General features: G+C 40.3%; 2 protein-coding genes across 2 annotated transcripts; both read left to right on the top strand.

Moving 5' to 3' along the window:
* The first annotated feature begins 6 nt into the window (after positions 1-6).
* wdr31 (WD repeat domain 31) lies at positions 7-8,233 on the top strand. The gene is made up of 13 exons (XM_047818940.1): positions 7-125; positions 423-601; positions 1,377-1,489; positions 1,559-1,685; positions 1,765-1,839; positions 1,918-2,062; positions 2,159-2,259; positions 2,345-2,412; positions 2,515-2,656; positions 2,906-3,068; positions 3,544-4,885; positions 5,551-5,792; positions 6,617-8,233. The coding sequence occupies exons 3-11, from the start codon at positions 1,443-1,445 to the stop codon at positions 3,702-3,704; spliced, it is 1,029 nt and encodes a 342-aa protein (XP_047674896.1). The 5' UTR covers positions 7-125; positions 423-601; positions 1,377-1,442; the 3' UTR covers positions 3,705-4,885; positions 5,551-5,792; positions 6,617-8,233.
* Positions 4,588-7,306, top strand: LOC113656748 (E3 ubiquitin-protein ligase RNF183). Its single transcript, XM_047818694.1, has 2 exons — positions 4,588-4,602; positions 6,617-7,306. Exons 1-2 carry the CDS (start codon positions 4,588-4,590, stop codon positions 7,304-7,306), a joined length of 705 nt encoding a protein of 234 aa, XP_047674650.1.
* Positions 8,234-13,136: the final 4,903 nt, after the last annotated feature.

The raw sequence follows: 13,136 nt of genomic DNA, 5'->3' as shown, positions 1-13,136 counted from the left end.
GTGACTCTGAAGTGATTCACTTCCTCTGACCTGTTTCCTGTAGTGGGCTTGTGTGGACCTTAGTGTGTGTTTATATCTCACTGGAGAATAATTCATTATCGGAGGGGATTTTTTAACAAGCTTGCGTAAGCAGATATTTCCCCCAAATAAACAAGAAGTATTGAGCAGATAAAAGTTTTCCATTTGTAAACTGGGATTTAGGAGCCCTAATAAAGTTAAGACTAAACTATAAAAGTAAAGGATTTGGTTTTATAAATGAAGCATGGAGTAAACTGATTGTTTCGCCTTTATTATCGTTAATGTTTGTCTTAAAAACTATTTAACACGTAAACTATTGAACATCCTGTTGTATTGTTAATATACAAAGTAAAGAAATGAAGTCAAAAATGTTTACATCCGCCTTAGTGTGACGTCTCACACAGGCACCGCCCACCGCGGTCACGTGACGTGGACTCACCTGGCAACGGGGGAAGCGTCGCCGCGGAGACGTGAATGAACTTCTGAAGTTCACGCGAGTAGCAATGAGTTTTTATGAGCTTCATCAAACCCAGTAAAGAATAAAAACAAGCACAACTTTTCTGTTTATATACAGTTATATACGGTAAGTCTATCCGTTTGTGCCGCGTGGTTGTGTAGTTAATCTGTGTGTGTGTGTGTGTGTGTGTGTGTGTGTGTGTGTGAGAGAGAGAGAGAGAGAGAGAGAGAGAGAGAGAGAGAGAGAGAGCATGCTAGCAGCTCCCTATTAAAGCCCAGTGATTTAGGCTTTGTGCTCTATGACTTTCTACTATCTTCTGTGTAAAGAAAGTGCAGGATCAGGTCGGATGTGGTGTAGAAAGGTGCAGCAGCGCCATGTTGTCTCTGTGAGCTGCTGTTAATGCTCTGTGTGAGAGGATCAACTCACTTAATAGGATTCAGCTGCTTCCAACCTGCTGGGGAATAAATAAATAAAAAACTAGATCACTAATAACTTCATTCTATACAGAGCTCTTATGTTGGACAACTTGTTAATAAAATGACATGTTTATGCAAATGAATAATGCATAATAATTGGTCTAATTACATAAGCATACATTTGCACCTGCAGTTAACAGTATTTAAACTGTGAGAAGCTGAGCGTGATCACACTGACATAAAACACTGGATAAAACACTGACAAAGCGATCAGACAAGCAGTAATGATTACTTTAGAGAAATACGGGAACATGTTAGAAACAGATCCAGTTATATATACAGCATCGCAAAAAATCTGCACTGTGTCTACATCATCAGTCACAATATCAACATTTATCTTTCTGTAATCAAGAACCAAACTTGATGATCTTGTGTGTGTCTGTGTACAGGTGTGTGTACAGGTGTGTGTACAGGTGTGTGTACAGGTGTGTGTACAGGTGTGTGTACAGGTGTGACATGCGGGAGGCATCGTGAGTGTGCTCTCCAGCAGCATGGGGAAACTGCAGAGTAAACTGCGGCGTCGCTCTGACCTCTACAGGTGAGACACCTTACCTAAAAAAACTCACTAATGTCAGCTCTGTCATTCATTTTCACCTTATCTGTACAGAGCCAGAGAGGAGGCGGTGTCTACACCTGCCGCCCAGGTGGTGCAGTATGAGCCTGCCCATTCTGATGCCGTCAACTGTGTGACCCCGTTGACTTCTGACCTGTGTGTGTCGGGTGGGAGTGATCAGGTGAGTAAGCTGTGTGTGTGTGGGTTAGGATCTGTGGGTAATGTGTTGTTTAATGAAGTGTGGCTCTGTTCTCGCTCAGGTGGTTGTGGTGTATGACTGGAGAGCAGGAAAAGTGTGCAGATGTTTTCATGGCCACAGCAAGGAGATCACCAAGGTAACCTTTTACACCCTCATCACAGAATGAACACACCATTCTCATGACAACCAGCTGACTCTGTGTGTGTTTGTGTAGCTGGGTTGTTTTGCAGGCAGTACATGGATCTTCAGCGCATCACGTGATAAATCAGTGTTGATGTGGGATTTTACTGGTGGCCCTAACCCCATCCAGTCATTCTGTGGACATGAGCTCGTCGTCAATGGAGTCGCTGTCAGCCCAGGTCTCACACACACACACACACAGCTGCTCTTTGACCAAACCTTGCTGTTAATAATAATAATAATGATAATAATAATAATAATAATCCACATTTCAGACGGGTCCAAGCTGTGTACTGGCTCTCGTGATAACTCTATGTGTCTGTGGGATGTTGAGAGTGGGAAGTGTTTACACAGAAACACCATCTCACGCAACCTGGTGACAGAGAGCACATACACCTCACCTCACACCTTACACACACACTCTGTCTCTCTCTCTCTGACCGTCTCTCTCTCTGTATCAGGTAACTCATCTGTGCTGGGTTCCTGGAGGAACATCAATAGTCCAAACCTCAGAAGATAAAACCATCAGGTGAGGTTTCATCACAAACCAAAATATCATTTTTATTTTTATTCGGGTTTCATTTCAATGACACATCAGATTCAGTGAACACAGTTTGTGTGTGTGTTACAGAGTGTGGGATAGTCGGACATGGCAGGTGACAAACACATTTCCAGCTAAGCAGTACATCCAGACTCACTGTGACGTGAGTGTGAACCACTACCACCTGCTGTCCAGCAGCAACGGCTTTGGGGGTCACGGCTGTGAGGCTACGGTGTGTGTGTGTGTGTGTGTGTGTGTGTGTGTGTGTGTGTTACATGTTTGTGTGTCTTACATGTTTTTGATTACTATTTATGGAACAGCTGGCACTGCTGTTGCCTGTGTGTATCTGATTACTGTGTGTGTGTGTGTGTGTGTGTGTGTGTGTGTGTGTGTGTGTGTGTGTGTGTGTGTGTGTGTGTGTGTGTGTGTGTGTGTGTGTGTGTGTGTGTGTGTGTGTGTGTGTGTGTGTGTGTGTGTGAAGCTGTGGGACCTAAGACAACCAGGCTGTAAGGTGGTTGAATACAGAGGACATGTTCAGACGACGGCGTGCTGTGTGTTTCTCCCCCCGAGCATTGGCTCTCCTGCGCTCATCGCCTCTTCATCACACGACAGCTCAGTTAAGATCTGGGACCAGAATACAGCCGGTAACACACACACAATAGTCTCATAACTGTTAACCGTTGTTCACTAGTTGATGTAGTTGATTGAACAGCCACTCACACTCAGCACCTCAGTGTATTTCAGCTGCTTTGTGGGACTTCACTTCAGCTGAATTTTCTGAAGCTCATCAACCTGCTTTTACATCACTGAGCTGTGCTCCTTAGCTGTCTCAGTGTTTACTTCTGTGTTCAACTCTGGTGTCAGTAACACCCCAAAAGGAGTCAAACAGCCACTGATCTAATATAGAGTCTAATCTAGATGAGTGAGATCATATGAGCAGACTACAGCTTTTGAGTGTGCTCACTGTGACAGAATTCACTCTGATACAGAAAACGAATGATGAACATAAATAATCTAGATTAAGGATATACTAAACTCTTCCTGTGTGTGTGTGTGTGTGTGTGTGTGTGTGTGTGTGTGTGTGTGTGTGTGTGTGTGTGTGTGTTTGTTTGTTTGTAGCATGTTTGTTCACTCTGTATCTAGACGGCTCAGGGCCGTTGTCGTCGTTAGCGCCGTGCGACTCCAACACTCTCCTGTGTGCTAGCTACAACTCAGGCCTCCACCAGCTGCAGCTGTCACAGGGGACGAGCCCTAGCATCAGGGAGGTGGCACGCTTCTGACCAGCACTAACGCCAACTTCCTGTTTGGAGCAGGAGAGGATTTCTTAATTAGGGAAACACTGCCATCTATCACAGATCACTGAGACCTTATCACCCAGTGGTCCTTCCAGAAGCTCCGGCCACTGTCCGTGCTGTAGGTGTGCAGTTACTCTCTATCTGTTGCACTACACAAAGTATTGGCATCCACTTTATCCTGTCTGTCTTAAACACACCAAAGAAACAAGCACCAAGCCATGATGTTTGCTCTCTTTTTTCAAACAAATTATGCAAAGAAACTGCCAATATGGCACTGTCATGGCACAACACAGGATCTCTACTGCGTTCATTGATAAGGAGAATGCTTTGGTTTTTCCTTTCTCCATTTCTGCTTTGCATTTACTAACCACTAATGAACATAAGAACACTGTACCCAAACCGGAAGGGCATTCACACACGCGCACACGCACACACACACACACACACACACACACACACACACACACACACACACACACACACACACACACACACACACACACACACAGTGAGGCAGCAAACTCATTGGAAGATGTGTACAGGTATGTCCCATTTGGTTCAAAACAAACAATGCAAATGTAGCTTCACGTATAAAAACCCATTTGACTCTGAATCGACTTAAATCGACTCAGTGCAGGAAGTGAATCAATCAGGGTTTTTTTTGTAGATTTCTTGCGATCTGCTAAACTGAGTTGTTCTGCTGGAGATCTGGAAAGACAAACACCACGTTTTAAACGTTTTAAACTACTTATTATTTATACACACATTAAAATCAGCAATCTGATCAGCCAATCGGCAGGCAGCAGAGCATCAAGTCATGCAGATGATTCATTCATTCATTGTAAATTCAATTCATGTTCACATCAGAATGGGGAAGAGCAACGTGATCTCAGCGATCTCTCAGTGATCTCTCTGTGGTTTCTTAGTGATCTCTCAGTGGCTCTTAATGTTTGAGTTTGTGATTTTCAGAAACTGCTGATCTGAGATTTTCACACACAGTAGTCTCAACACATCAATAAGAAACATCAAGTGATCAGCTGTACAGAAACAAGTTGAAGATTAAGACAAAGGACTCTGAAGGTTAAATTGTTCTGTTCCGGTGACTGACCGGACTTTTAGGATCATTCTCATCTACAGACTCTCACTGCTGCTTCATGAAACAGTTTGTATGTGAATATAAACATAATGGTGAAACAAATATCTGTTAACTCTTAGCTACTTTAGCTTGGTAGTGCCAGTGATATGATTTTATTTTACACCAAACTATGCTTCAAATTGAATGTAGCATTTTTTAAAATTTATTTAAAAAAAAATCCAGTGTCATAATAGTTTATACAATTGTAAATATTAAAAATAAACAGTTCCAAAAATCATAAATCATGTATGTGTTGGACTTTTTATGAGGATATATTTATGGGACGATAAATGACAAAACCTGAACAAAAAGGGGAAATGTTTAGAGTCAGATTTAATGACACTGGAGACTCCTTCCATAAATTATATATATATATATATATATATATATATATATATATATATATATATATATATATATATATATATATATACACACACAATATTTTAATACCTGGAGCATCCACCTGTGAGTGAGCTGTTGCTATAGAAACTATAACACATTAGAACAAGTGCATTAATACAAAAATATTGTTTGAATTGCCACTGACCTTCCTAACACATTTTCACATACACACTCATCTCTCTCTCTCTCTCTCTCTCTCTCTCTCTCTCTCTCTCTCTCTCTCTCTCTCTCTCTCTCACACTTTTTCTCTCTCTCACTGTTTCTGTCTGTCTCTGTCTTTGAGTCTCTCAGCTACAGTATATTTGACTACTCTGTGTGTTTCCTGGTGCATGTTATTCCTGTATGCAAAACCCACCACACACTGTGAACTCCAGAGTACTAATGCAGGAACTGAGAGAGAGAGAGAGAGAGAGACAGAGAGAGAGAGAAACAGTTTAGACAGACATCTAGAGAGAAGGAGAAAGGGTTCAGGAAGCCTTCAACTGCAGAGCCACAATGATGGAGGGTCTGTACGGAGAGAGTGGGAGGTCCAGGTAGGTGAAACGTCACTATTATAATCGCAGCCTTGTGTGTGTGTGTGTGTGTGTGTGTGTGTGTGTGTGTGTGTGTGTGTGTGTGTGTGTGTGTGTGTGTGTGTGTGTGTGTGTGTGTGTGTGTGTGTGTGTGTGTGTGTGTGTGTGTGTGTGTGTGTGTGTGTGTGTGTGTGTGTGAGAGAGAGTGAAGAACCACTGTTGCTGTCCCCTCTCTGAAGGTTATTTTCCAGTACCAGCACGTCTGGGAGTTTTATTCCTCTCATCCCACAGCAAATTACTGTTTACATTACAATCTTATATTTATATTTTTAAGGAGGTTATGCCATGCTTTTTATCCATTTATACTTACATTTAGTGTTTAGCAGAGTTACAGTGTTAGTCCTTGTTGTCACACAGCTATGGGAAAATTTAAAGTTTCAGCCTTATCTTTTACAAGTCCCTGTTACTATAGAAACAATAACGTATTACAACAAGTGCATTAAAATAAACCTGCAATGTGCGGCTGCACTACTGTCAGTAATGAATCAACTATTAATTAATTTTAGTGCTGATGGTGTAAAAAATTCTGGCTTTGAATGAAGTGAATACACACATGATGCATATCTCCATACCAGGCTAAAGTTATAACACACACCACCAGTAAACAGGCCTGAGCTGCTATGCTGTTGTGCTGATTTGCATGACCTCAAGTTTTTTCTCTTCAATATTTGTCATTTGAATTTCCAAAGTAAACATGCTATTAACATTGAATATGACTTAAGCATCAGCAAACTCTCTTTCTTTGGTGAATCCTAATCTCTAATCTCTGTGTGTTTGTTTTTCAGACCAGCAGCATTTTGGCAGCTGCACCACTGACTCATCAGATTTCTGTCTACCTCACCCTCACAGTTCTTCCTCATCCAGGCATGGAGCACTCTCCTTACGCAGCAGACGGCCCCGGCGTGCCCACGGAGCCTGATGTCTCTATAGTTCAAGGATACAGTCCTGATGACTTGCCAGAGCTGGAGTGTGCCGTGTGCTTCAGTCAGTTCAACAACGTCTTCAACACGCCCAAGGTGCTGCAGTGCGGCCACACATTCTGCCTGGAGTGCCTGGCACGCATAAACATTAAATCCTCACAGCCCGAGAGCTTGCAGTGTCCTCTATGCAGAGCCTACACCCCACTGCCTAACTTCGGCCTGCCCAAACTGGACACGGACGTAGTGGTGCTGTCCTGCCTGCCAGAAGCCATGCAGCACGTTTACAGCATTCGCTTCAATCGCAACAGAGGTAAGCTTCAGGTCAAGCGCATTCCCAGCTCCATACCAGCATCGCAGAGTAACCAGCGCCGCAGCCTGGACCTCGGAGGGCCTGTCAGCACAGACTGTGAGCAAGACTCACGCCGAGGCATCTGTCCCTTCTTCAGCCGCCTCCTACGGATTCCCACATGCAGGGCGTTCTTCATGATAGCCGGCATGCTCGTCATGGTCTCACTTGCCATTGGCATCAGCATCTTCTTGTCAAAACGTCAGTGACATCTTTAGTCAGATTTAAATACCTCCTCCATCCACTAAAGCTCACGAGGGAGAAACAGGAAGCACTAAGGAACAGGAAACAAACCCAGTCTGAATATACGGAGTAGGGACTGGACATCATCCTCCCTCTAAAGACTTTCAATGATCAGTGAACTGTCTCTGATATAATTCTGTATGTCCATGCAATTCCTCTGAACCTGGAGCTCAGAGAGGCACAAGCTCAAAAGGCTTAAATGATATCCACTACAGCCAGTAGCGTTGCACATATACCACACCTCACACATGGACATGTCCTCAGGTCAGTAACAGGCCTCAGATCAGTATCATGGACATGGCTAACCATTTAACCTCTTACCTGTAGCACTGAAGTAATCAGCATCCCACAGGAGAGAGATTTAACGTCAGGCTGGAAAATACAACTGTGTCAATTGTCTCTCTTTCTCTCTATCTTACACACACACACCCACACACACATACACATTTTAAATGTTGTGATTTTCGCATAGACAAACTATGCTTTAATTTGAATGTGGCATAAACACACACACACACACACACACACACACACACACACACACACACACACACACACACAGCACCAGATTAGCACCAGAATATCATGCAGGATGTTTCTGAGCTACAGCTCCACCATTGAGCCATGCGTGATTTATAGATGTAAATAGTGGTTTAAACTTGACTCCTGTGATCGATAAAAACTATTTCTCTACTATTAAGCAAGCAAGACTCTCCACACATTCACTAAGATCTGAAATATGGCAGCGACGTGTTTAGAAAAATGTATATGACTGTATATCTCTTATTCTTGTCATTACTTGATCTCCTCAGATATTTGCACTATTAGCCGCAAAGCAGCTTAATTGTAAACATGACTTTATCAGTCTCAATAAAGACAGAGAAAACACCCTCCCTCCAGCTCTGCGCTTCTCCAAACCTGCATGCTAAATGCACTAAAACCAGTGTTGTATTAAGTACTAGAAAGCAATACTTGAGTAAAAGTACAAGTATCGTACTACAAAAAGACTAAAAAGTTGCCTTTTAGAATATCACTCAAGCAAAAGTCTTAAAGTATCTGATATATACTGTACTTAAGTATCAAAAGTAATTTTCTGATATTTAATGTACTTATGTATTTGAAGTAAAAGTAAAAAGTAAAATTTCAGTGATTTTCGGTAGGTATGAGTGGCACTTCATCCGGTAGGAAGAATCTTTCATCCGGTAGGAAGAATTCTCTCATTCCAGTACATGTATAGAAAGATTTCTTGCAAATATGGCCACGGGTGTATAACGTTATCTTCTTGTACCCTGTTCTCCACTATCGTCGGGGTGTCATCTATGACAGGGGCGGTCAACCCAGGGCTCTTTGCCCGGTTTCATGCGGCTCTTACGTTCATATCGAAGATTGTGTGTCTTTTTCTTATGTGTGTTCGCTTCGCTTGAGTTCAATACTGTATTTTCGGCAAACGCGCATGTGAGTGGGATGAAAACACCTCAAAGTTTCCCAGTAGGAGCAAGATCATTTGAGTAAACAATTTGTGTCAAGTTCGCTCTCAAAATGGCAGGGGAAAAAGGGTGATGATCATGTGTGCCCATGTGTATGATGTGGCTCTTTGTGGTAACACAGTAAAAAATGTGGCTCTTGGTCTCTGACCGGTTGGCCACTCCTAGTCTAAGATAACGGGAGGTCCTCCAGTAGGTGCTTCCATGGCGGTTTCAGTTGTGCTTCCGCCTCCTTTTGGCAACATTATGCTGAAATAGAGCGTGCGGAGTTGTGTAATGCAATCTAGGTGTAGTGATTCGCCAAATCTCCCTTATTGCAGTCGCACACATTTCTGCTGATTTTATTTTGTAGTAACGAGTAACGAAGATGCTTAGTGGAAATATATATAGCACTATATATATAAGTATACATTTTATTTAGAAAATGTGGAGTAAAAGTGAAAGTTGACATAAATTTAAATAGGGAAGGGTTTTCATGTGAAATTTGAATTTAAATTGGTTTTCATGTGAAATTTCTACTTAAATACGGTAACAAAGTATTTGTACTCCGTTACATTACAAAACTGACTAAAACCCATATTAACTAGCCAGCTACCTACATAGCTAGCAAACAAAATAACATTAGCAATTTAAATGGCTTCTGGTTGAGATAAATTGTAGCGTTGCTAGTTTTCTGGTTGATTTTTAGCTTATCTAAAATGCACATACATGCTGGTTATTAGGAACATTTCAAGTGTCTAGCTACCATGTGAGCTAACAAGCTAACGTTATGCGTTAGCTTGTTAGCTCACTTTTGTATGCTAATGCAAACAAAAGACTAATGTTTATACATCTTAGGAAGTTAATTACGTTTTCTGCCATTTTCAGTTTAGCACCACTACTAAAATGATCAAATATGCTAGCTATCACAAACATTTCTAGCTATTATTACTGGCCAGCTAGCTACCTAGTACACTAACAAGCAAATGAAAGCTGACAATATGAAACAGTTTCTTTTATATATCTTGTGCCAGTTTAATAACACTAATAAAAACGACTGCACATGCTAGCTTCCAGGAAAGTTTTTGCTAATATCAGCCTGCCAGATAGTTAAACAGTTTATAATGTGGGTTTTTTAAATAGATATTTTAATTTAACTTTTATTAAAAATGTAGCTTGAATTTTCAAACTACTACTAAATAAAAAAACATGCTAGTTATTAAGAAAGATTCTAGCTAACACCAAATAACCAACTAGCTTCCTAGCCAGCTAAGATTAGAAATTAAAACCATATATGTTCCATATACCTTCTGGGCTTGGCAAGCTATCTGGTTGATTTTGTTATCTGGTTGATTCTTGAACTAGTAAAAATAATTAGACCTGTTTGTTATCCAGAAAGTTTCATGCTAATAATACTAGCCAGAACATGTTCTTTGTGTTCCATTATCAGGGCTCTCAAGTTTGAAGACAGACAAGAGTGACATTTCCAACCCCACAACAAACCCCCCCCCCACACACACACACACAACACCCCAACACCCCCCCCCAAAAAAAAAGTTTCACCAGGATCACTGACCACATTTTAAACAAATACAAAGTATTTGTTCAATTTAGTGAGAGAGAGAGAGAGAGAGAGAGAGAGAGAGAGAGAGAGAGAGAGAGAGAGAGAGAGAGAGAGATTATGACTGGTGTTGTTTATTGTAAGTGTTTGTTGCCTTTTTGGACTCCTTTATCATTTGTAATGTTGCTCCCATTTAAAACAGTTCGGCTCAAGCCCAGCTATTTTTAGGGTCATGATTGAGGACAATGTCCCGTCCAGAGACAAGCGGTTTTGTGTTGAGGTTTCGTTCAAACCGACCATTAAAAAATACCCTCTCAAATGAATTTTTTTTTTTTCATTGGTTGTTGTGTTAAATCTTACCCACATACAATAGTGCTATTTTCTGTTTGGCTATTGTGTAGCCTCTTTTTTTTTGATTGGCTGATAAGTGTCAGGCCTGACTAAGAACTCCAGTGGAGACACGCTTGATTCCTGCCCGGTTCCATAGAGACAGCTTTGCGGACAGATACATTTTGGGCGCTGTGGCTTATTAAATATATGATAAATAGTCAAAAAGTTTTCCTGCATGAGAAATACAATGTGTGGTGGGAGAGCATGAGAAAAGACCGAAATGCGTGGCTTGACAGCCCTGCATTATTAAACACATAAATCTGGGGAACATAGGTCCTTACAGTGCAATTTTTAGTTTAATACTACAAGTAAAATTTGAAAAACGAGCTATCGCTTTTTTTTTTTAGCTAACATTAGCTTGAAATGTGTTTCACAAAAACTGAAAGTATGTAAAAGCAGGGTAAATTCACTTCCTGTAATCTTTGGGGAGAGTTTTTAATTCAGCTTTATCAAAGCTGCAAAGACCAAACTGTGAAGACTTGTTTAAAAGCTCTGGAGAAAATAAAACAGTAATGAAGAATTTCCACACTGAAGGAATGATGGAGATTCTCTATGATAATCTGATGTTATCATCCATCATGAGGAAATAGGAGTGGGGTGATTGATTTAGTTTTTGAATGATTTCAGTTTTAACTATTAGCACTGATAGCATCCTTCTGCTAATGCTACCTAGCTGTTTGCTAGTTAAAAGAGATTGAGAACTGAGTAGTGATAATGAGTTTGATGCTAACAGTCTATGATGAGAAATGAAGATCTGCACAAAGGTGAGTTTTGAGTCTGTCAGATTATCTTTGTTTGCATAGAGGTATTGTGAGATATGTTTTTCTTCAAAACAATCGTGGGTTGAAGACTTTCACTGATATATCACCTTTTTATTTAGAAGTACACTGAGTTAGTTGTAGCTAAAACAGAGCAATGCTGTGAAGGCTGCATGCGGCAGCTGATGGTTTCTTATCCACCAAGTGGCGCTGTATTGTTACAGTAGTTGTGAAGCAGTGATCTGGCAGTGTTTCCAGCATAACTGCATCATTACGTAATGGAAAAACACTGCAAGAAGGCGATATGCATTGGCAAAGACAAACCTCAGCTGACCTGCTTCCCAAAAACAGAAAATCTGTGGAAATAGAGATGGGTAATCTGGCACTATAATTTATAGAGTGTCTGTAAGTGTGTGTGTCTCTCTAACAAAGAGCATCCTGACCTGACCACAGAAACCCCACGGCTTGTTAATAATAAAAAAAAAAAATCAAAAGCAGGCTATAGTGCAGCTTCACAAACAACTTCACATTTGAGAGTCAAGAAGAAACCACAAAATCTCCAGAATCTCCAGTGTCACGAAACAGAGAAGGCACTTGCACATATCAACACACAGATCTAGCTTCTACTATTTTTAGAAGCTATATTTTGGCTAAACAATGTAGGAATTAGCATGATGACATGCTGAAAGTGTGTTATTTCCCTTTAATAACCCTTGTTACCCAACATCCTCATTCAGACAAATGTAAACTTAAATTAGCCTACAGATATTTAGAATTATATTAAAAGAAAATCTGAACTTTGCTAAATGAAGTTTATCTTTTACATTTATATGGCTTGTAGAAACTTAGCTTAAAATATTTAAATTCTTAAAAGCTTTAAGCTCTGTATTCTCAAAATACCGTTTACTTCCTTGAATGATATTTATATATTTAAAATAAACAATACCATGAATTTAGCTTCTACCTTAGAAATAATAAATAGTACTTTTATTTTTCAAGCTAAACAAAAATGTGCTAAAAATGAACTGTTATGATTTCTCCGACTTTTAGCTGATAAGTAACCGAAACGTAACTTTTTTGCTAGCTGAGTTTTACAATTTGGTTTAAATGTTGTTTTTAATCAGCTTAAAATTAAGTTAAATTAATAATAACATTTAACTCGAATTTCAATACAATTTGTGTTTGTCTTTTTGGAACTTGGCACATAGAAGATAGACTTTCTGTAGTGTTTATAATTCAAATGTAACTTCTATGGAGTTGAGATTTAGATTTTCCTGTATTTTGAAGCCTGGAGAGAGCTGATGTTAATGAGCTGATGTTAATGACTAAACTGAGAAATGTAAGTGAGGTGTCATTGCATTACCATCAATGCATGTCACTGCATTACCATCTCAGACCAGAAGTGGGTTACAACAGGAACTGACGAAATTTAAAGAAACCTGTGTTACAATAGGAACTGACAAAACGATCTGTGGTGTATGATCCATCAGTTCATCTGAAGTCTAGTCAGCTAAACTTCATTAGAAGAAAACATCACAGACTCAAATATGACATCACAATTTTCTAACCTCAGGACTGATATAAAATGGTGAATTGATACATCAACATGATGACTAATCATAAT

Source organism: Tachysurus fulvidraco, chromosome 9 (genome assembly GCF_022655615.1).
Source record: "Tachysurus fulvidraco isolate hzauxx_2018 chromosome 9, HZAU_PFXX_2.0, whole genome shotgun sequence".
Taxonomy (NCBI): domain Eukaryota; kingdom Metazoa; phylum Chordata; class Actinopteri; order Siluriformes; family Bagridae; genus Tachysurus; species Tachysurus fulvidraco.
This window is presented reverse-complemented; position numbering and strand designations above follow the sequence as displayed.